Source organism: Canis aureus, chromosome 2, assembly GCF_053574225.1.
Source record: "Canis aureus isolate CA01 chromosome 2, VMU_Caureus_v.1.0, whole genome shotgun sequence".
Taxonomy (NCBI): Eukaryota; Metazoa; Chordata; class Mammalia; order Carnivora; family Canidae; genus Canis; species Canis aureus.
The window spans coordinates 41,291,122-41,313,761 of record NC_135612.1 but is presented as its reverse complement, the minus strand read 5'-3'; the positions used below and the strand labels follow the sequence as shown (position 1 = coordinate 41,313,761).

The following is a 22,640-nucleotide window of genomic DNA, read 5'->3' as shown; positions in this document are numbered from 1 at the left end:
AGAAACAGGCAGAAAGAAGGGATGCTATTGTGTGTATGATGTGGCATCAAACACAACCCAATGAGCGGGCACTTGTCTGGATGTAAAGAAGAAAAAAAGTAAGAGTGATGACCTAATCCACCTTTTTCACACAAGTGTCAATTTCTGCCACCCAGGAGTGACCCAAAGTACAACAAAATTCTACAGGAGGGGGAAAAAACCCCACAGAGCTCAAATGATACCAAAATTAAGTGCAATGCAGCCTCACTGCCCTCAGAGTGTATTCAAAGTAGCCAGCTCTGGCAAAAATCCTGCTTGCTGCCCTAGCAGGTACTGACACCCCTGCTAAGTCAAACCAACCAGGAAACCCAGAGGAACCGGTGGTGTAGTCCACAGGCAAGGGATGGGGAGTGGAAGGGGGACTGAGTCAAGAGGGACAGAACAGACACCTTCTTATTCTCTGCTCTTATAATGTGAGATAATAATTGGAATGTAATTGGAAACAGTTGATCAAGTCTTATGATTTAGGGCCAACCTCTACGCTCAAAAAATAAACACCAGTTAAGACATTTGTATTTTTTTCCTGGACTTCAAGATAAGTACATGAGATCTCCTATTCATCTTAGAGAGTTCATACTTTGCCTCATTTCATATGAAGGAAACTGAAGTAGAGAAAGTAGATGGGTGACTAGCCTAAAAGTGACAAAGCTGGGTTCCAACCCTTCTTTGGCTCCACTTTCAGGGTTCTTTCTGAGATGACCATTCTGCTCCATATAAAACTGCAGCATTTCAAAAGTTCTTACTGTCCTTCTTACCAAGCTTCCTGGAATTTCTTCATCCTGCAAGGCTTCTCTTGATTCCGTCGACTCCGGAACCATCGTTCTACCTGGCGCTCTGTCAAGTTACACTTCTTTGCCAGTCCATAAATATCAGTCTGAAAAGGGATAAAACGAATGAAAGGGTGATAAAGAGCAGTCAGATTGGCAGGTAGTCAAGAAAATGTGATTGGGTTATAAGAGCTTGTGCATTGGAGAGGAGAGACATTCTATGTTAGAGCTTGAGCCAGGGAATTTACCTCTTTTGCTTATGTAATCACACACATAGATATACACACCAAAAAAAAAATTCCCAGTAACTCTAAGTTACTAAGAAATATCAATACTCTATAATTTGGCAGCAACCCATACACTCTAGCTGCAGACGTGAGCTCACTCATTCAGCGAAGTTTTATCTAGGCTTCCTAGGTGCCAGGTAGAATAGTACAGTTGAAGATGTTGATCAGATCCAACTTCCTCATTTTTCCTATGAGGAAACTGGGACACCAAGAGTTTTAGTAAGTTGTCCAAGACCTAAAATTAATAAAGTGAAGACAAGAACTTAGGCTAGCGCACTTTCTGTTCTTTCACACAATCTTTGTGATGGCTCCAAAAGATAAGACAGGAAAAACTCAAACAGGTGTTGGCCATCCCTTTCACGTATCATCAGATGTAGAGCTTATTTCAAACTAATCCAAAATAATTCTAATCATAAAAACATAAAGATAATAGAATATACTAATGATGATTGCTTCTCTTTGGGAAGCAGAACTCATTTTTAAATTTGGAAATAATATGGATTAGCTCAAAGGTCATAAATTCTGGAAGTTCTCCTAGGGCCAGACTAAAAAACACACATGATTGAGTGGATCAGGTCTGGTTCACAGTGGGATTTTAAGTCATATTCTTTTGCACTGGCAGGTTTTATATGCTAAACCTGCAGTGTTTTCAACTGACACAAAGAAATAAGCTCTGTAATTTTTTGGAAATATCTGCCCTCTTGGTCTTTCATTTTCCAACACAAGTTCAAGACATACTTTCATTTCCTCTTTACTAGAAAAATACAGTTGCATCAAACTGACCTTCAGTTTCAGTGTTGAGGAGACCAGAAGAAAACAGCAAAGCACCTGCCCTACTCCAAAGGTATAGCTAGCTGTGAGCCAGCTCTGGCTGATGGCTCCCAGACTGAAAGTGTACATCAAGAATTTTGACATGAAATCACTAGCATTTTTAAATGTTTACTAATGCTTCAAAATAAATTTAAACCAATCATGGACCAACATACCAAGGGCTGAACAAAGCCTGCCTGATGGCTGGACACCCAAAGCCTGGGAGCAGTCATCCAGTTTCTATTGTGTTATTGTGTATAGTTCAGGCACACATAATTGTTCAGGTGCACAAGGTTGACAGTAGATAAAATCCATAAAGAAGATCTCACACTGATGACTGGACAAGGACTAATTGCAGTTTCTATATACCTGCTAAATTGCTACCTGTTACTTGATCTGCAAGAAGGAAAGCAAAACAAAACAAAAACAGGATATAGCCAATATTATACTCTGTTTCCCTGTAAACTGCCCTAATACCTATGCTTTTACAGGCCAAGTGTTTTCCTGCTGTTGTTTTGTTTCTGTGCTCTTCTGGAGACTGAACTGGCAATCATTTATTTTTTTTTAATTTTTATTTATTTATGATAGTCACACACAGAGAGAGAGAGAGAGAGAGAGAGAGAGGCAGAGACATAGGCAGAGGGAGAAGCAGGCTCCATGCACCGGGAGCCCGATGTGGGATTCGATCCTGGGTCTCCAGGATCGCGCCCTGGGCCAAAGGCAGACGCTAAACCACTGCGCCACCCAGGGATCCCCTGGCAATCATTTATTGGTGCCTACTTCTTGCAAGCATTGTGCTAAGTCATTGAGGATCTAAATGAATAACACTGATATGGGCTGCCCCTTCACAGGGTGAAGTGTGTCTGGTGAGGAAGTAAGAAAATAAAACAAAGAATTCTAATAAGACACTATGAATGCTAAGAGAGGGTAAGATTAGGATACCATGGGACCTAATTCTGTGTAGGCACCTCCTGGAAGTAACGCATGTGCTGGACCCTGAAAAAAACACCTTGAGAAGGAGGGAATAGAGAAGGGAAGCACCCTGGCAGAGGGACTGGCGCGTGAGGTCATCTGGAGATGAGAGCATGGGTGAGCAAGGAACAGCAGAGGAACAGAAGTCTGGCAGGGTAGAAATATATGAAGAGGAGGGGAGGAAAGTTATGGCTAGGCTCACATCAAGGTGGGGGGGCTCTGTCTGGGATTTATCTTGGGGGTGACAGGGCATTTGCACTGTTAAAATCCCTTTCCAGAAGTATGCACAGAATGGAGGAGCAGGAGTACGTCTGGAGGTGAACACAGTATTCACTTCGCCCTTGCGTCCAAGCTCTGTGTTCACGCAGCGAGGACCTTGTACTAGACAACTCTGGAGGTCTGGATTCACTAATCCACACAGCTCATCATACTCCCTTGTGGGAAGTAATTCAATTTTATTATTCCATCACTTCTATAGATATCTGCTTAATACTTGTGTCTAGGAATAGCACTCGAACATGATTTGAAGCAATTTATTTTCTGTTTTGGAGCACAGATGAATCTGGTTGAAAGTCAGTCTTGACAATACTGGCTACATACACTACAATATCCTTGGGACAGAAATTCTCGTGCAAACTCAAGTTTCTGGAAATAATTCCTTCTTGATACATAAAACAAGCGTTTATTGAACACCTACAATGCACATAAAATTGTGCAAGATGTTATGTTAGTACTACTTTAACTGTCACATGGCTCTTTTCTCTCTAGAGCAGGGAAACTTGATAAAGAACAAATTTTCTAATTTTAAATTTCCTAAAAAGCTGACCTTTTGCTAAAGTTTTTGCTATAGCAAACATATCAAGTAATTGATAGCATAGCACTATTCTTTATGTTTTATACAAGGAATTATCCATCTGAGTTATTCTCAGAAAGAGAGAAAAATAATAAGGACTCCCTGAAAGAGCCCAAATTTTTCACAAGCATAGCTAAATAGTTGCCCTTTTGAAAAATGTGAAATGATGCTTGGGCATTATTATCACCAGTGGTAGCAGTAGTACTGAAATGAACAACTGCAGTCAGAGCACGTGGAAATAAAGAACATGTGAAAATAGCTTGTTAGGCTGTCCTCATTTCAGGAAAAAAGAAGAAGTCCAGTACAGAAGCTAAGGGTAGAGCAAGTTACAGACAGTGCTGGCTAGCTGCAAACAATTCTGGACATGATCCCTCATACTATGTGGTCAGACTTGCATATGCCTCCTTTGGGCAGGGAGCCCACCAGACAAATAATAGAAACAGTCCTATCAGGTCACCTGGGTGGCTCAGTGGTTGAGCGTCTGTCTTCGGCTCAGGGAAGGATCCTGGGGTCCTAGGATTGAGTCCCGCATCAGGCTTCCCACAGGGAGCCTGCTTTTCCCTCTGCCTGTCTCTGCCTCTTTCTCTTTGTGTCTCTCATCAGTCAATAAATAAAATCTTAAAAAAAAAAAAAAAGAAACAGTCCTATAAAAAAGGGAACCAAATTCAGCAAATAAAGTTTAGCACCCTTTAAAAAAATCTATCTATCCTAAACTGTGCTAGGATATACTCTTGACTTTTAAAATTATCAGTGATCACAGTCTGTATTCATCATAGGGGGTGTGCCACTTTGGGGTCAGTTTTTATTTCATCTCTCATTTTTAACTGTGGTGGAAATGAAACTGGACCTGCCTCGCTACCTTTTCTACAACTATTAGATTGAGACCTTTTTTGGGTGCACTACAACATTTCATGAACTGCATCTTGTATTGTGAAAAAAATTCTGACTTTCCTGGGGAGTGAGCAGGAGCACAGCACATTTCTAAACGTGTGGAGGCTCTGGATTTAAAAAAGTGTCCTACTGGGATCCCTGGTGGCGCAGTGGTTTGGCGCCTGCCTTTGGCCCAGGGCGCGATCCTGGAGACCTGGGATCGAATCCCACATCCGGCTCCCGGTGCATGGAGCCTGCTTCTCCCTCTGCCTGTGTCTCTGCCTCTCTCTCTCTCTCTCTGTGACTATCATAAATAAATTTAAAAAAAAAGTGTCCTACTCATGACAGACACTCCAATGAACACTTTCTTATTGTGTGTAATATATATCGATGGTGCCACAATCATCAGAAGTGTCAGATATGGGCTACTCTGCCTTAACAGTGGTCTTTTGTGATTAGGATACTTTGTATATACACTATTATCCAAAAATGTAATTTTGATCTTTATACCCAAATTATGGCATTGATTATTAGTGTTAAACACTCTAGTTAAACACAATAGTTCAACTGTGAATACTGGTTATCTTATAATGTTTCTGTGTCATTTTATACTATGCTTGGAATGCTGTCAATAGAGGGAAAAACCTGTCAATAGAGGGAAAAAAATCCAAATGAGTCAAATCATTTGATGCTCAACTAGAACAGATATCTTGTACAGATGAGGTAACACACTGGTGACTGGAACATTAAGAAAGGAGTTTTTTTTTTTTTTTTCTTTTTAAAATCCGAAACCAAAGAACTTGCACTTACGTGAGATGGTTGTCTTGTGGAATGTTTGAAAAAAGTCTCTAAGACAGTATTTGGTGTAATCTTCTTTCGAATTTCCTCTTTAATGCCAAATGTTTTTGCTAGAGGCGTAGCAATAAGTCTACAAAATATGAAAGAAAGTCCAAAATCTAAGAATGAACCCACAATGACACCAGAAAACTCAAGCCATAATTTTAGATTCCAAATGAAGAATCAGCCACGGGGTCATATTGTCCTTGGGCGACCTACAGCCAAGTCTGCCTTGCAAAGAAGTTCAAGAAAAGCAAATTTTGAGACTCTTTAGGCAAGAAATAACTTAAAAAAAATAAAATACTTGCACCATTCTAAAATCCACTTTAGGTAAATCCAAATACATTTATATTTGAGATTCAGGAATTGGAATAAACCATTCCAACTAGAGTTTTAAGTCTCCTACAGATTAAAATGAATAATTTTGTTATTGAAAGTTTTACTTTGTGATATTATCTTAAAGAATTACTACTATATTCCTATTTGAAATTCTAACTTATTGAAAAAAATGTCATGACTCTTGGATAAATATCTAGGAGTGGGATTGATGGGTGGTGTGACAAGTACATATTTAACTTTATAAGAAACTGGCGAACTGTTTTTCCAGGTGGTAGCAGCACTTTGCACTCCTGTCAGTAATGTGCCAGAGTTCCAGTTGCTTCATATCCCCCACCGACACTTGGTATTACCAGTCCTTTTAATCTCAGCAATTCCCCTGGTTGCATGGGTTTTCATTGATTTTTCACTCTAATCTTTATTCTTTCCGAACTTCTACTTGCTATAAGTTTAGTTTGCTCTTTTTTCTAGTTTCTTCAGGTAGAGATTTATTGATTTGAGGTCCTTCTTTTTTAATATAGGTTTTTGCATCTATAAATTTTCTTCTGAGCACTATTTTGCTGCATCTTATAAGTTTTGATATTGTGCATTCTTCGTGATTCATCTCAAAGTATTTTCTAATTTATCATGATTCCTCCTCTAACCCATTGGTTATTTAGAAGTATGCTGTTCAATTGCCACATATCTGCTAATTTCCTAATTTCCATCTGTTACTGACTTCTAATTTCATTTCATTATGATTGGAAAACACACTTGGTGTGATTTCCATTTCTTTATGCTCATTGAGACTTGTTTTACAGCCTAACATATGGTCTATCCTGGAGAACGTTCCTGTGCATATGGGAAGAATGTGTCTTCTGTTGTTATTCGGTGCCATGTTCTACAGATGTCTGTTAGGTCTACTTGGTTTACAGTGCTGATCAAGTCTTCTATTTCCTTATTAATCTCCCTCCTAACTCTATCCATTATTAAAAGTGAGATATTCACATCTGCAACTATTTGTTGTCTATTTCTCTCTTCAATTCTATTAGCTTTTGCTTCATCCATTTCGGAGCTTTGTTGTTAGGTACATATATGCTTAGAATTATTAAATCATCTCAATATATTTATCCTTTTATTATTATAAAATGTTCTCATCTCCAGTAACAGTTTAAAAGTTTATGAAAGTCTAAATTGTCTGATATTAGTATAGCCACTCCAGGCTCTCTGTTGGTTACTGTTTGCATGGTACATATTTTTCTATACTTTTACTTTCAACGTATTTATGTCCTTGAACCTCAAGTGTATTTCATATAGAAAGCATATAGTTGAAAAAAAGAAAAAGAAAGCATATAGTTGGATCATGTATTTCTTTAACACACACACACACACACACACATATATATAATTTATTTATTTAAGAGAGAGAGAGAGCATGGGGAGGAGCAGAGGGAGAGGGACAAGAAGACTCTGCTAAGCATGGAGACTGACATGGGGCTTGATCTCACAACCTTGAGATCTTGATCTGAGCCAAAGTCAAGAGTCAGATGCTTAACTGACTAAGCCACCCTGGCATCCCAGATCATATATTTCTATCCATGTCTCCTGTCTATGCTTTTTAGTTGGAGTATTTAATCTACTTACATTAATGCAAATTAGATTTAATTACTGATAAAACGGGATTTATGTTTGGGATTTTGTTATTTGTTTTCTATATATCTTGTCACTGTTATTTCTCTATTCTTCCTTAAGTTATATTTTTTGTGTTCAATGGGTTTTTTCCAGTGTACTTTTAAAATTCCCTTTCTTAAAGTATTCTTCTTTTATTTTTTTAAATATTTATTTATTTATTATAGAGAGACAGAGAGTGCAAGTGGGAGGAGGGGCAGATGGAGAGGAAGAAAGAGAATCTCAAGCAGATTTCCCACTGAGTGTGGAGCCTGACTCGAGGCTTGATCTCACGACTCTGAGATCATTACCTGAGCCAAAATCAAGAGTTGGATGCTCAACTGACTGAGCCACTAAGGCACCCCAAAATATTCTTTTAAAATTATTTTCTTAGTGGTTAATCTGGGGATTACAATTAACATCTTCATTTATAACATTCTAGTTCAGATTAATACCAAAATAATTTCAGCAATATACAAAAACTTCATTATGTCCCCTTTCTGTGCTGTTATTATTATACAAATCATATATTTATAAATTGTGTTCTCATCAACACAAGATTTATGATAACTGTTTGATGTAGTTGTCTTTTAAATCAGATAGGAAAAAATGTGTTACAGACAAAAACTACATGTATACTTTCTTTGTATTTCTTTTGTAGGTGACTTCACTGGTAGTGCTTTTTATTTCTTCATACACATTCAAGTTACTGTGTTATGTCCTCTAATTTCAGTCTGAAGGATTTCCTTTGATATATTTTGTAGGGTGGCTCTAGAGGCAAGAAATTCTTTTTTCTTTAAAGATTTTATTTATTTATTCATGAGAGACAGAGAGAGACAGAGGCACAGGTAGAGGGAGAAGTAGACTCCCTATGGGGAGCCCAAGGCAGGACTCGATCCCAGGACTCTGGGATCACAACCTGAGCTGAAGGCAGATGCTCAACCTCTGAGCCACCCAGGCATCCTGGAGGCAACAAATTCTTCCAGTTTCTGTTTATCAGGAAATGTCTTAATTTCTCTTTCATTTTGAAAGATAGTTTTACTCAGTTGACAGTTTTTTTCTTTCAGCACTTTTTTATGTCTTCCCATTGTCTTTGGCCTCTATGGCTGCTTATAAGAAATCAACTCTTGTATATGATAGATGCTCCTCTTTAGCTTTTAAGATTTATTGTCTCTGTCCTTGGATGGTTTGTTTGTGATGCATCTAGGTATGGATCTCTAAATTTACCCTACTTAGAATTTGTTTAGCTTCTTGCATGTGTAGATTAATGTTCATCATCAAATTTGGGGGCTTTTTAAGCCATATATTTCTTCAAATATTTTCTGTCCTATACATTTTCTCCCCTTCTGGAACTCCCATTATGCACATGTTGTTATGCTTCATGCTATCCCACAGAGATGTCTCAGGCTTTTCATTTTCTTTCTTTTTTTTTCCCCCTCTTCATCAGATGGCTCTTCATCAGATTCCCCCTCTTTTACTTGCTCAAATATGCTGTTGGGCTCCTCTAGTGAATTTTTCACTAGAAAAATTCACACTTTTCAACTCCAAAATTTCTCTTTGGTTTCTTTTATAATTTCTAATTATTATCTCCTTATTAATAGTCTTGATTTGGTGAGGTATTGTTCCATTCTTTCCTTTAGTTCTTAAGCATATTTTTCTCTAGTTCTTTGAACACATTTAAAATAGCTGATTTAAAGTCTTTACTTAGGGGACCCTGGGTGGCTCAGTCAGTTAAGTGTCTGACTCTTGATTTTGGCTTGGGTCATGATCTCAGGCTTGAGAGATAGCGCCCCACATGGATCCTGCTTGTGATTATCTCTTTTCCCTCTCCCTCCGCCTCTCCCCTGTTCACACATACTCTCTCCCTAAAAAATAATAATAATAATAATTAATTAAAAAATAATAAAGTCTTTGTCTACTAAGTCCAACATCTAGGTTTCGTAAGGGACATTTTCCTTACAGAAAAGGAACTACTTTTTCCTTGTATGGACCATACTTTATTATTTCTTTACCTGATTTATAATTCTGTTGAAAATTAGACATGTTAAATAATATAATGTGGCAACTCTGGAAGTCAGATTATCCCTCTCAGAGTTTGTTGGTTTTGTAGTTTATCATTGTCCATTTGTTTGTTTCATCCTTTATTTGAACTCATCTATGAGGTCTGTATTCTTTGTTATGTTTGGGCACTGGAGTCTCTATTGGATTAGCTTAAGTGTCACTTAATGACTAGACAGACATTTACTTATTTGCCTGAATAACTTTCAACACTCAGCTTCAACACTCAGCTAGGCAGTTGTCAAGTTTGCCTTAGACTTCACTTCCTCTTTTCACAGATCCTTAAGATCATCCAGAAAAGAGAGCTAAGGGCTTTCTCAGATCTTTTCTGGGCACATGGAGAGCCCTGGGTATACCCAAAGCTCTGCAAATTCAAGTGTTCTTCTTATTTCCAAGAATATGTCAGAGCTTTTCAAAGCCCACTCTGACATCTCATTTTCAGTTTTTCAGTTTAAGTGTTTTGGTTGGTCTATTGCTTGCCCCAATAGTTACCTACAACCTCAGGCAAGTCCAAAGTTAATCAATTGCCTCTACTTGTTTTAGATAGGCATCTTTAGGGAAAATATTTTTCTGACTCGGGTCAAATAAAGACAGTCTTTTAAGTATTGGTTTCCACAAGGGAGGTCAGATAATGACATTTCTCTGATAGTGATATTCTATTCTGCTCCCTTCAGTGGCTGCCAGGATACTAGTTTTCACTGAAACTGTAGGTGGTTGGGTTTTCAAGGCTCTCAGAGAGCTTTATAGAGCAGAATAGGGAGAGGGCAAGTTAAAATGCCACAAAGCTTGCTGCTGTTCTCTTCAGGAGTCAGCTGTTTTTCTTAAATAACAGACCCTGGATTGCTGCTAACCTTTGGTTAATTCTGAAAAGTTGATTTTGACAGTTTTTGCTAGTTTTCTGATTGCTTTTAGGAGAGAGAATTTTTGGAGGCCCTTATTCTGACATTTTTGTTAATTTCCAGGGTGTAGTTATTTTAATTTGCATTTTGCTAATGACTAATGATGTTGGACACCTTTTCACGTGTTTATTTGCCATTTATATATCTTTGGTAAATTATCTACTGAAGTTTTTGCCCATTTTAAGAGTCAAGTTATTTGTTTATTTTTGAATTATAAGAGTTCTTTATATATTCTGAATTTAAGTCCCCAGATATATGTTTTGCATATATTTTCTCCCATTCTGTGGCTCTCTTTTCATTTTATTTCCATTTAAAAAATAACCACTAAGGCATTTTTGCATATCATATAATTCACCTTTTCCAAGTATACTATTTAGTTATTTTTTAAGTAAAATTACCAAGTTTTACAGTCATCACCACGTATCAGCTTTAGAAGATTTTCATCATCCCAAAATAATCTCCCATGCATATTTATTGTTAATCCTGTTCCCTCTCACCCCTGCCCCAGGCAATCACTAATCTATTTTCTGTCTTTATGGCTTTGTTTTTTTGAATATTTCATATAATGAAATCATACAATAATATGTGGTTGCTTGTGTCTGGCTCCTTTCAATGAACTTAATGTTTTTTTGAGGTCCATTCATGTTTTTGGATGTATTTGGAGTTCTTTCCTTTTTATTACTGAATAATAATTCATTGTATGGTAATATATACATTAGCAATGTCTCTTGAAGAGCAGGCACTTTAGCAAGTTATCAAGGGAAATAAAAGCATGTGCCTGTACAAATTTTTATACTCGAATATTCATAGCAGCTTTATTCATAATAGCCAAAAACTGTAAACAATCCAAATTTCCAACAACTAGTTAAAGGATAAATAAATTGTGTATATCAATATGTTGAAAAACTATCCAGCAATGACAAGGAATCAGTGATACATACAACAACATGAAAACAATCTCCACTGCATTGTGTTAAGTAAAAGAAGCCAGACACAAAAGACTACCATCTAAATGACTTCATTTGTAGAAATCAAAAAGGCAAATGATGCTGACAGTAAGCATATCAGTGATTGCAAAGAGCTAGTAAGTGGGGAGAAGATGAAGCAGATAGGGTACAGGAGAGTTTTTCAGCTGATGGAAATCTTCTATATCATAATTGTGGTGATGGTTACACCACAGTATAGCTGTCAAGAGGCATCAAATTTTGGATAAACTTATATGTAAATCAAACCTCAATAAAGCTGTTTTTTAAAAAGATTTATTTATTTATTTATTTATTTATTTATTTATTTATTTATTTTAGAGAGAGTGTCTGTATGCAAGCAGGGGCAGGGGAGGCAGTAGGGCAGGCAAAGGGAGAGGGAGAGAGGAACCAAAGCAGACTCCATGCTGAGCACAGAGCTCAATTCAGGGCTTGATCTCATGACCCTAAGATCATAACCTGAGCCAAAACCAAGAGCTGGATACTTAACTTACAGCACCACCCTGGCACCCCTAAAGCTGAGTTAAAAAGTAATGATACTACCCTATTCTTTCTCCAGTTCTAACAAAGACTGTATCTTCTGCCAGTTCAGTCTATTTTAGCACTTAGAGGTTTCTGTGTTTAATTAAATGCCAGAAATTTCAGTTATGAATGATCATTTAGCCCTTCAATTCACTTTTTTATAATCATGGGAGTTGAATAAATTTTTTTCTAAAATAATTTGATAAAATATATAAGCCAATCCAACTTCCAGATGGGCTAAGTTCTCCTGGAAATGGCCCATACATTTCAGAGACATATAAAAACAAACATCTAAGTATGCACCAGATGTACATAGAGCAATGTGGATAGATCATAAAACACAGAGCTGTATTTAAAAAGAGAAGAAACAGAATAAAGTCTTATCACCATACCATTTATGTCAACTAACAATACATGCACTTTATGTTTATGCACATGTTTTACTGGGTCATACAAATAAAAAGCCATCAGCTATATTAGAACCCAGCAGGCAGGAATGTGACTAGGAAATGGGGATAAAAGGTAATTATTGAAAAAGTTAATTCAAATCAATCAAAAAGAGGTCTTACACAGATGGAAGACAGCATGCTATGATTGAGGATTATGATTAACTAATTCCCCCTTTGCATAAAATGTCCAACTCAAACAAAAATTAAGATGTCCTTAAAACAAAATCTCAGAAAACATATTTGACAAAGTCTTGGATAAATAATGGAATTATTTCATTTATCCAACCTACTATTTGAAAATTTTATTGGGGAAACACTCATTGTTCTTACTTATAGAATAACACAAATACAAAATGCTTTAATATGGTAGCATTCTCAGTGATACTCACTCAATGCTCTCTCAAATGTTCGAAATGAAAAAATTAGGAAAAATTTGAAAAGCAAAGCAGAATTGCTTTTATCTTTTAAAAAGATTTATGCAGGAAGGAAATACAACTAACCTTAAAACCAGGGGAAGTATAACATTTCTCTCTTGAGGATCATGTGGGAGATTAGTATAGTATCTAATAGTATATGGCTATTATATATGAGCCACAGTATATGGTTCAGTATACACAATGGATAAATATGCATATCCATAGCGTACTTGCTGAAATGAGGAATAAATCCATATTAAAATCATTAATTTAAACAAGAGAAATATTGTCTTGTTTGTTAAGATGCCAGGCTTCAAAGACAGAAATAACATTTTTGATAAAACACAGGAATATATAGAGTTTTCTATTTTAGCATTATCCTTCCTTTTCAAATAAATCTGGGAAATCAATCACTTCATTTAATGTTAGCATAAATAATTATGAATACTTAATTTAAAAATCTGTATTGAATAAGGAGGAAAGAAAGGAGTGTAATAAATATTTGATAAACCAAACTGAAAAGAGAAGGGAAATGACAGGTCTTAACTCTAGAAGGACCTTAGAGATTAACTTGCCTGAACTTTCATTTTATGGAATATGGAATATGAAATAAAATGTCCAAGAAGAAGAAAAAAGAATGTGAACTTCTGCTCCCATGTAAATGGTTCAAAGTTAGGTTAATTACCAAGTAATGAGTCTCTGAGGTTTGCTACTATTGCAGAACTGAGCCTTCAGATGGCCCCATTCAGACACCCAGACAACCCCCTCTTCATCTAGCACTTCATCAGTTACTTGTGAGCCAAAAGCCTTGCAATCCCAGACCCCTCCTCCTTTTTTCCAATATTCTTTTATAGAATAAAAGGAAGGCAGCCGAAGGCAGATATTAAGCATGTGAAGTTTAAATACTTCTCCTAACAGAAACAATAGCCTACTGGCATCAGATTGATTCCCAGTTCCTAAGGATTCAAGGGCTCTTTGAACAGAGTTTAAGCTGGGGGTTTTATATGAAAGAACAAAATATCTGGAGCAATGTAAGTCTCGGATAACATTTAAGTCTAATGTGTATATTTTGAGACTATTTCAGTTTAAGACAGTTAGTTGAACAACTCTTTTCAACTCTTGTAAATGGCTATAGATGGGTCATTCCACCTTCCCTTCTTTGCAGAATGAGGACATATTATCCCATTTTACGCTTATGTTGCTCAGTAGAAATGGTAGAAATTCATTACATAATTAAATAAAAGAAAAAAGATTACCTTTTGATTTTACCATCTCCATCCCTGCATTGAACCATTCTGAGACCATAATTTATTCTGAGATAATGTGTTTATTTCACAAGTGTCTACATCTGTGTGGCTTAGATCTCATCCATCATATTTCAGAAACAGAAAAATGCATAGGAGAGTCCAGAAAAACCAGTTAGAAAGTACTATTCAAGGTTCCCTCTACCCACCTGGCCAATAACAACATACATATATGCCACAAAACTTCTAAGGAAAAGTAGTCCTAAATACAAAGCAAATGTCAGTCACTTTCAAATGATCTACTTCTTTGTTCTTTATCAATTCTGTTTTTCTGCTCTTGCTTTTCTAGGAAAGGACATCACTTCCTGGTCTTAAATGGCTCCTGGCTAGGACTAAAGGATAAAAATGAGCCAGCCAAATCACAACTACTGGTCACTTCGTAGAATGAGAAGGTGTAATATATAAACCAGTCTAGGACAAAAGAAGAAAGCTTTCTTGTGATAAATATATCATAGGATATGCTGAAACACAGTGTCAAATTTACATGAATTTTTAAGATAGTTAAGAACATTTCACATTTGCTAGACTTCTTTAAGCTATGTTTTCTATATTCTCAAGAGATTTAATTAACTCTTGTCTACCATAAGGAGTATTTCACTGTTAAAGTCCAAGAAGTACTGATATAAAAGAGAATAAAAAACTAACACCCCTGAACCTGGTGTTATGACATGTTGGTTAAAGTCTCCAAACTATCCCTTGAATACTAACTGACTTTGGCCAGATCACTTACCACTTATTTTCTTGACTGAGATCATATCACTTGTGATTTTATATACTTCTTAAACTATCAGTTTCTACTCAAATGCAAGGTTTAAGTAATATTTTATTTATGACATATGTGATTTAATCTAATGTAAGTGATATAAAAGTCTTGAAAAAGATATAAATTATGCTTCAGGAGGCATAGTCCCCCTCTCAAGTTAAATTTTCCTGACTTTTATTGCATCCAAAGTGATATGAGGCTAGGGGACCAACACATGGTTTTCTGTAGTGTCATAGAATGGAAAAAGCTAAGGCTGAATTATTGGGAGTTAGAGCTACATAAGGAGATTGGAAAAATGACATAGAGTATACTCAATCCCTTGAGAAGAAGAAAGAATCGTCTGAAGAATTACAAGAGAATTGGATTCCTTCCTGATTGTTGTTGGAGCAGCCTAGGCCAAGACAGAACAAGCAGCTGTGCTGCTCTGGCAACCAAAAGAGTTTCCTAATTCACTGTCCTGGTCATAACATAAAAAATGGAGCTGTCCACCAAGAAGTAGGAAATCTGCAGTGCAAATAAGTGGAGGACCTGGGAGTCAAATTTGAAAATCACCACACACCATGCAAGAGAAGCAAGTATTTCAGGATAGTAGAAAGTAATTTGCTAATATGGAAGTACAGCAGCAAAATTCTATTTTATTTATGCATTCTTTGACAAATCCAAACATAACTAAAAAGTAGAATTAATGGTCAAAAAGGAAGAACATTTCAAATGTTCCCATCTAGAGTTTAAGTAGTATCCAGGGGCTTCCTCTTCCTCTCAATAGCAATAGCACATTGTTGGCTCAAAAGAAGTTGTTATTTGCACAAAAACCTTTTGGAGAGTCCATGAAACAGAGCTGATCAAACTAACCCTTGAGATAAGGACCCTGCAAATGCTTACAAACATATGATCTGCATTACAGTTAGTCTTGGACAAAATGATCTTTATCAAATTTTGTCTTAAGTTTTTCCAACTCTGACATTCAGATAGTCTTTTTGCTCCAAAAAGTTAATGTGCTAATAACAGTTTTTTGAAATAGAGACAACTACAGAGATTATAAATGAACATTTATCTCCTGTTATCATAACACAAGTACAGTTTTAATAAAAAGGTTGGAAGTAATATCTATTTCAATTAAGAAAAAGAAAAGAAGTTTACTTTTTCTGAGAAAGCAAATTGATATTTTTTTCTTTTATTTCCTTATACTTTGGAATGAAGGGCTGCTATTAAAACTTTCAATAAACCTTTAAAATAAACTATGCTGTAAAGCAAATATTAAGTTTGGTCTTTAATGAGGCATTTTTGCTATTTTATAGGCATTCTAAAATGATAATATATCTCCTACACACAGACTCTTCTAGCACCGCCTTTCTGGGAATGTATATACTTTGCCAGATAGCACGATATGTGGAAGATGAAGTGGGTCCTCACACTGTCAATGACACTAACAAGCTCTATGATCCTTAACCTCTCTTGACCTCAATTTTCTTCACTGTGAAACTAATACACTTGAGGAAACTGTGTTCCTAATTTTTATTTGTTCAGCTTCTAGCTAATGTTTGGTGTACACATGGTTTGATGAACTCCCCCAGTAATCTGTAGCCCACTAGTGGCAAACTCTGAACAACAGATTATTTAAATTTCTTACCAAGATTCCAAAATTTCAGAGTTGGGACAAAGAAGAGGAATGGGAAGGAAAGACACACAAATACTACTTACTTTTCAAAGAAATGTCTGATAATCAGCAAGCCAAATGCATATGGAATTGTCATGTACAAATGAGAGGGTTTTACGAAGACAAGTCCATCATGATCTTCAAGATCTGACCACTTTATTGTTGGAGGAAGCCAAAATCTTTCCAACCAAAACCATTCTTTAAATGTCTGAAACATTCTATAGAGATGGAAAAAGAATATGTTAGACTTATAAAGCAAATACTTAAATTGAAATAACATTGAGAATCATTTCTTAAAATCTCTAAACCAGAGAGTTTTGAAAACAGAGCAAAATGGGATCCTATTATTCAGTGGGTTTCATGACACTTCATTGCATTCAGCAAGAATTATTGCAAATGCTCTTGGAATAATTTTGGCTGTGGCATGGCCAACTAAAGTTTAACATACCACTGTTCACATTTTTGGCAAAAGTATGTTAATATTATGGGTATGTATCTTCCTTTTCTATGATTCTATGGTATGAAAAATCATTTACAATAATCTCTATAACTTTAAAATGCCCAAGATCAACCTCATGAAAGCTCTAAGTATGTATAAGTCTCTATTAGTATCCTAAGGACTTCTCTAGGAAATAAAGGACAAGCATATTTAATTTCATATTATAGTAAGGAGTTCAAATTTGTCCATGTCAACAAATACTTAGAGATTCTATGATTTCTCAACTGCTGTGCCAAGCACTGAAAACACAAAGAATAAAAAGATGGTATTCTTGCCTTAAGGACCTTTAGAGTCTTGTGAGCAAGGCAGGCCTGAATATCTAGATGATTGGACATACTTTTTTAAGGTACTTTTAAAAAGGTACAGGTGCTGTGGAAACAAGATGATGGATACTGAGCCCAACCAGGAAGTGTCAGAGAAAGATCATTGGGACAGATGTTCCTTGAGATGTCCTGAACAATAAGGGAAAGGTAGGAAAATGGTGAGGAAGGAATAGAAGTTTGAAGGGAAAATGCCATGGTCAAATAACCAGAAACACAGAAGAAAACAGAATTAGACGTTCTAATCTCATTGTTTAAGCTATAAACAATTTCTAGTCTTGACATTTTGACCTTGAGGACGTTTTTATTTCATTATTTAACAGTCAATCAGAGAAAGGAATCAAAATGTCCTCAGATTCACAGTAGGGAGACCAAAGCATGAAGGTGGTGGGAGGGGGCTAAGGACTGGAAGAGCAGGAGGCCTGATCAGAGGTGAGGATCAAAGTGTGGGGTCCTGACATTACAGATTTCCAACTTCAGATGAGGAAGAATTCCAGAGTGTGGATCCTGATAACCTTCAGAAAAATCTATGCCACAAGCGACAGCTGAAGACTGGTAGGATAATTCCTTGCTTCATTTTGCCCGCATCCACTGTGAAGAGATGTTCTCAGCCAGAGTGGTGCTGAGTCACACCCACACCTCCAATGCTGTGTGCAGAAATAGAAGGGCTGCTTTCTTTTTCATGCGTTAATCATTTCACTATCATCTCTACTCTGGGGGTGGGTAAGTCCCATTAATACAGTTGCAAAATTTTGCAGATATTTTGGAATGAAGATAATCAAGAAATACTTGTTGAATACTTCCTCTATACCAGGCTTTGGAGCTACAGAAAGGAAAGGGGGTGATTCTGGATTCAGAGAGCTTATGACAGATTCAGGACTCATGTGGACCTGGACTCGGAGAGCAGATGAAAGACTGGTCAGGAAGGGAGAATCACACACTTTGGTGAGGGAACTAGGGATTCGAGCTCAGTTGCCTGGGCTGAGACGAAGAGTTGAAGAGAGGAAATCTGTTTTGAATGCACAGCCAGATACTCCTCAGTACAACAGGGCTAAGCTTTGATTCAAACTCTGGCTGAAATTCAAGCTTCCTACAGATCTCAGAAACCAACTCCAGCCATGAGAGTCTCCCTGTGATGGGCAAATCTTGTGTCAGGCCTTGACCCTCATCACCTCAGAATGAGCTACACCTGCAAGGGCAAATTTTTTTTTTTCTTAAGTTTGCCTCAACACATTCATTACTCAGCTCCAAATTAGTGCTCAGGGAACAAACAGCAGTTGATGAGTTAGCTTTACTTTTGATATTGTTATAATTATTATACAAAATAGTTTGCTCACTCCTAAAATGCAACTCCAGGCAGCACGATTATCTTGTCCAGAGTAAAATATAACTAAACAAATAGTTTACAATGGCTATCTAGGAGTCGCCCTTATAAATAATGCCCTTGTGCATCATATGCAGGCAATAAATCAAGATCTGTTGAAAGCCATAGTAATGTCGATATCCCACAACCTAAAACATTAAAAGGGAAATAGAAAGAATACAGAAGTTGAGGGTGCCTCCCCTGGAAAATGTAGTTCAGGCTGAGAAAAAAAATAATCTAATTATTTATTCTTTCTTTAGGTGCTGCCAACAAACATCAATTATTGTTGTTAATAAAAAGAGTTAAGAATCCCTTCTTCACACCATATATAAAAGTTATCTCTAAACAAAGCACAAACCTAAAATATAAGGGCTAAAACTATAACACTCTTAGAAGACTAGATAGGACTAAATAGTCATAACCTTGGGTTAGGCAAAGACTCCTTACATATGAAACCAAAAGTACAAATGACAAAATTAAAAAAAAAAAAGATAAATAGGATTTCATCAAAATTCAAACCTTTTATGTGTCAAGGGATACCATCAAGAAAGTTGAAAAGACAAGCCACAGGATGAGAGAAATACCTTAAAATCACACATCTGATAAGGAGTTTATATTTAGAATAGAATAAGAACTCTTGCAACTCGGGGACCTGGGTGGCTCAGTGGTTGAGCATCTGCCTTTGGCTCAGGTTGTGATCCCAGGGTCCTGGGAGAGAGTCCCTGCATCAGGCTCGCCACAGGGAGCCTGCTTCTCCCTCTGCCTAGGTCTCTGCCTCTCTCTGTGTGTTTCTCATGAATAAATAAATAAAATCTTTAAAAAGATAAATAATTCTTGTAACTCAATAAGAACACATAATCCAACTCAAAAATCGGCAAAGAATTTGAAGTTGACTATTTCACCAAAGAAGATAGACAAATGGCCATGAAGCTTTTAAAAAAAGTTCTCAACCTCATTTCTATAAAGGAAATGCAAATCAAAACCACACTCACAGATACTATTCACATCCACTAGGATGGCTATCATCATGAAGATAACAAGTGTTGGCAAGGATGTTGAGAACATGGCTAGTAGGAAAGTAAAAATGGTACAGCTGCTCTGGCAGACAGTCTAGCAGTTTCTCGAAATGTTAAACGTGGAGTTACCATATGACCCAGTAATTCTACATGTAGACATTCAAGAGCATATTCAAGAGGATTGAAAGGATTCATGCTACAACATAGATGGCTCTCAGAAACATGCTATTAAAAGAAGCCAGACACAAAAGGCCACATAGTGTGTGATTCCATTTAAGTGAAATGGAGCAGTAAATCCATAGAGACAGAAAGTAGGTTACTAGTTCCTCAGTGTGTATGGAGGGAGTGTGGGAAGAAATGGGAAGTGGCTGACTGATGATGTGTACAGGGTTTCTTTTTGGGGTGATGATAATGTTTAAAGATTGAAATATGGTTTGGTTGCACAACCATGAATATACTAAAAAGTGTTGAATCACACATTTTAGATGGGTGAATTGGATGGTCTGTGAATTCTATCACAAAAAAAAAAATTCTATTTTTTTTCAGGAGAAAAAAAATTAAAAAGCCTCCTGTTTCAACCTTTTTAACCCAGAGCTTATCCTGAACTACATGCTAGAGCTTCCCATTATTTCATTTACAGGGCTGAAATTTTGCCTCCCAAATCCACCGGTGTAACGCTTGTGTCCACGAACCCAGAAAAGTAATTAAATGAAGGAAAGACTATATCCAGATTCAGATTTCAACATGATTTAAAGTCCATGACTTTCTGGGAGAAAGAAATAGCATACTTTAAAAAGCAAAAACAGACTACCTCCCCTGAAGGAGAAGTGGCTCCCCTAGATGATAGCCATCTTGGGTGTAAGGGTATTTGGTAGACACCCACAAGCCAGTATTTTAGCTCTAGCAGAGGGCTTTAAAAATCCAGGCTACGCCTCTAGCCAGCCTCTCTACCATCCTGTTATTTCTCTCAGGATGAGATCAGAGGCTAAACACAGGGAAATGAGCTAAAGAGAACTGGGGCCAGCAGTCTCTAATCCTCTAGGCCACTTCAGTCTATTAAGCAGGGAACATGTCACAGTCTCTCAGCCTCATGCCAGCTGCTCCTAAGGCCATAAGCCTGTTCCAGTACCTCTGGCCTCCTCCATAGCCACCTTTCCCTGACCCTAGTATACTGGACGTGCCATTTTGGAGTTAGCCCAGCATCTAGCCCTCAGAGCAGCAAGGGAAATCGCCATTGTAAGGGGAGTTTGGTGCACTGTCTTTCCCACTGTGAGATCCAAGGTGGACCATCCTCCATCTGCTGACAGTTGGGATGGCTTAGCCTTGGCCAGTTGGATACTTCCCTCAGAACTTTGAGTCTGGAGCAGACAGTGATATCCAGAAGCAGCAGACGGGATCCTGCCTAGGCTGCTGCTGCTGAAAAGATAGTTGTTATCTCTCAGCTTTTTTTGGCCTTCCTGATTGTCCTGGTTTCTTGGCTTCCACTGGTCCAAGTCTGGTCTATCAGCCTTCCTTCAGGGCTATGAGTTGCTTCCAATGAAGTCTTTTGTTTAAGATAGTAAGAGGTGGATTCTGTTGCCTCTAACCAAAAGGGCTTAAATGGAGAAGCAGGAACTAGGGGTATGTGTCAGTTCCTCCTTCTGATTTCATCTTGCTGATGATGGGCACTCATGTATCTCTTTTCCTCTCTCCTTTTCCCACCCCATTTTTGCCTAGGTTTCAAATCTGACAGTGACATTATTAATAGTCACCACTTAAGTTATTTTTTGGTTCAACGTAAAAGAAGCTACTCACTTTCCTGACACAGCCTTAAAAAGCTGCTTGCTGGATGAGAAAACATATTACCTACACAGTGAGTGGGGCAATATCTTTATGCCATGTGAACTAAGTATTGCAATATTTCAATAATTGATAGGTGGAAAGAGAATTAGAAAATACTGACACAGGGAGTATCTGCATTTTTAAAAGCCCACAGGTGACTGCTCTAAGAATAGTCCTGAGTATTTGCAATAATGAATCTGTCATTCAAGGGCCCTTCCCCATGGCCCATTCACTTCTTGGACAGTCAGAGAAGCCCACTGACTCCCACAATCAATTTGCAGCTCACTTCTCATCTTGATTCATTTAGCTCAACTCTAGACCTTTCTGGCAATTGAAGTATCGTCAGCTCTGTAGATGACTCTTCCATCTCTGCTTGGTATGCTTTTTAAGCAAAGGTATTTATTTACTCCTTGACACTCTCCGTGCTATTTTTTTTTCCTAATCACCTACTCAAAATCCCCTTTTCCTATCCTATGTCCATTCTCTAAGTACTGTAACTCTTATTTATATAAAAAATATCTGAAGGAACTGTACTATTTACATTAAAAATATCTGAAGCTCTTTTTTAAAGTAAGAAATATGTGCAAGAAAAATACCTGCAGTTATTTCTTTATATTTTGTAGAAGAATCAGTATTGGAGGTGGCACCATAGCCCAGCTGTGTTTTCTCACCTGCCAATACTGTGGAAGTTTTAAACCCTATTTTTGACTCCAGCTGCCAGTAGTTTGCAGGAAGATAATCTCACTAATGTAGGCTTTTATGACTCATTATTTTCTGACCTCATGGATTCAGAACCCAACAGGGCGAAGAAAGCCTGTTGAGCCACTTTCTCAGATGAACACCATTAAATTTGACCTTAGGACTGAAGAAATAAAACCATCTGGGCCATAAGTTTATCACTATTTGAAGCAACATTTTTGCAAAGCACTTAAAAATGTGGCACTTGAACCTTGCTGAGATAAGAACTCTGAGTCAGGCTGAAGTTTGGGGCAAATTATGAAATCCTGGTAATTATCCATGCAATATCCACTGTAAATAAACACAACGCCTTAGAATATAACTCTACAGAACATATCTCTTAGATAGAGTGACAAGAGAGTATCTCTACAGAACAGAACACATCTCTCAGAAAAAGGCCAATGACAAGAAATG

At 37.2% G+C, this 22,640-nt stretch overlaps 1 protein-coding gene across 10 annotated transcripts in view; it reads right to left on the bottom strand.

Annotated features, from left to right (window-relative positions):
- Positions 1–22,640, bottom strand: part of CERS3 (ceramide synthase 3) — a 121,263-nt gene that overhangs the window by 67,088 nt on the left and 31,535 nt on the right. For all 10 annotated transcript variants that reach the window (XM_077869652.1, XM_077869654.1, XM_077869651.1 and 7 more), the window contains 3 exons: positions 16,514–16,687; positions 5,409–5,526; positions 795–913 (listed from right to left, as the gene is read on the bottom strand). In XM_077869652.1, coding sequence (XP_077725778.1) covers positions 795–913; positions 5,409–5,526; positions 16,514–16,687 — 411 coding nt within the window. The remainder of the gene's footprint in view (positions 1–794; positions 914–5,408; positions 5,527–16,513; positions 16,688–22,640) is intronic.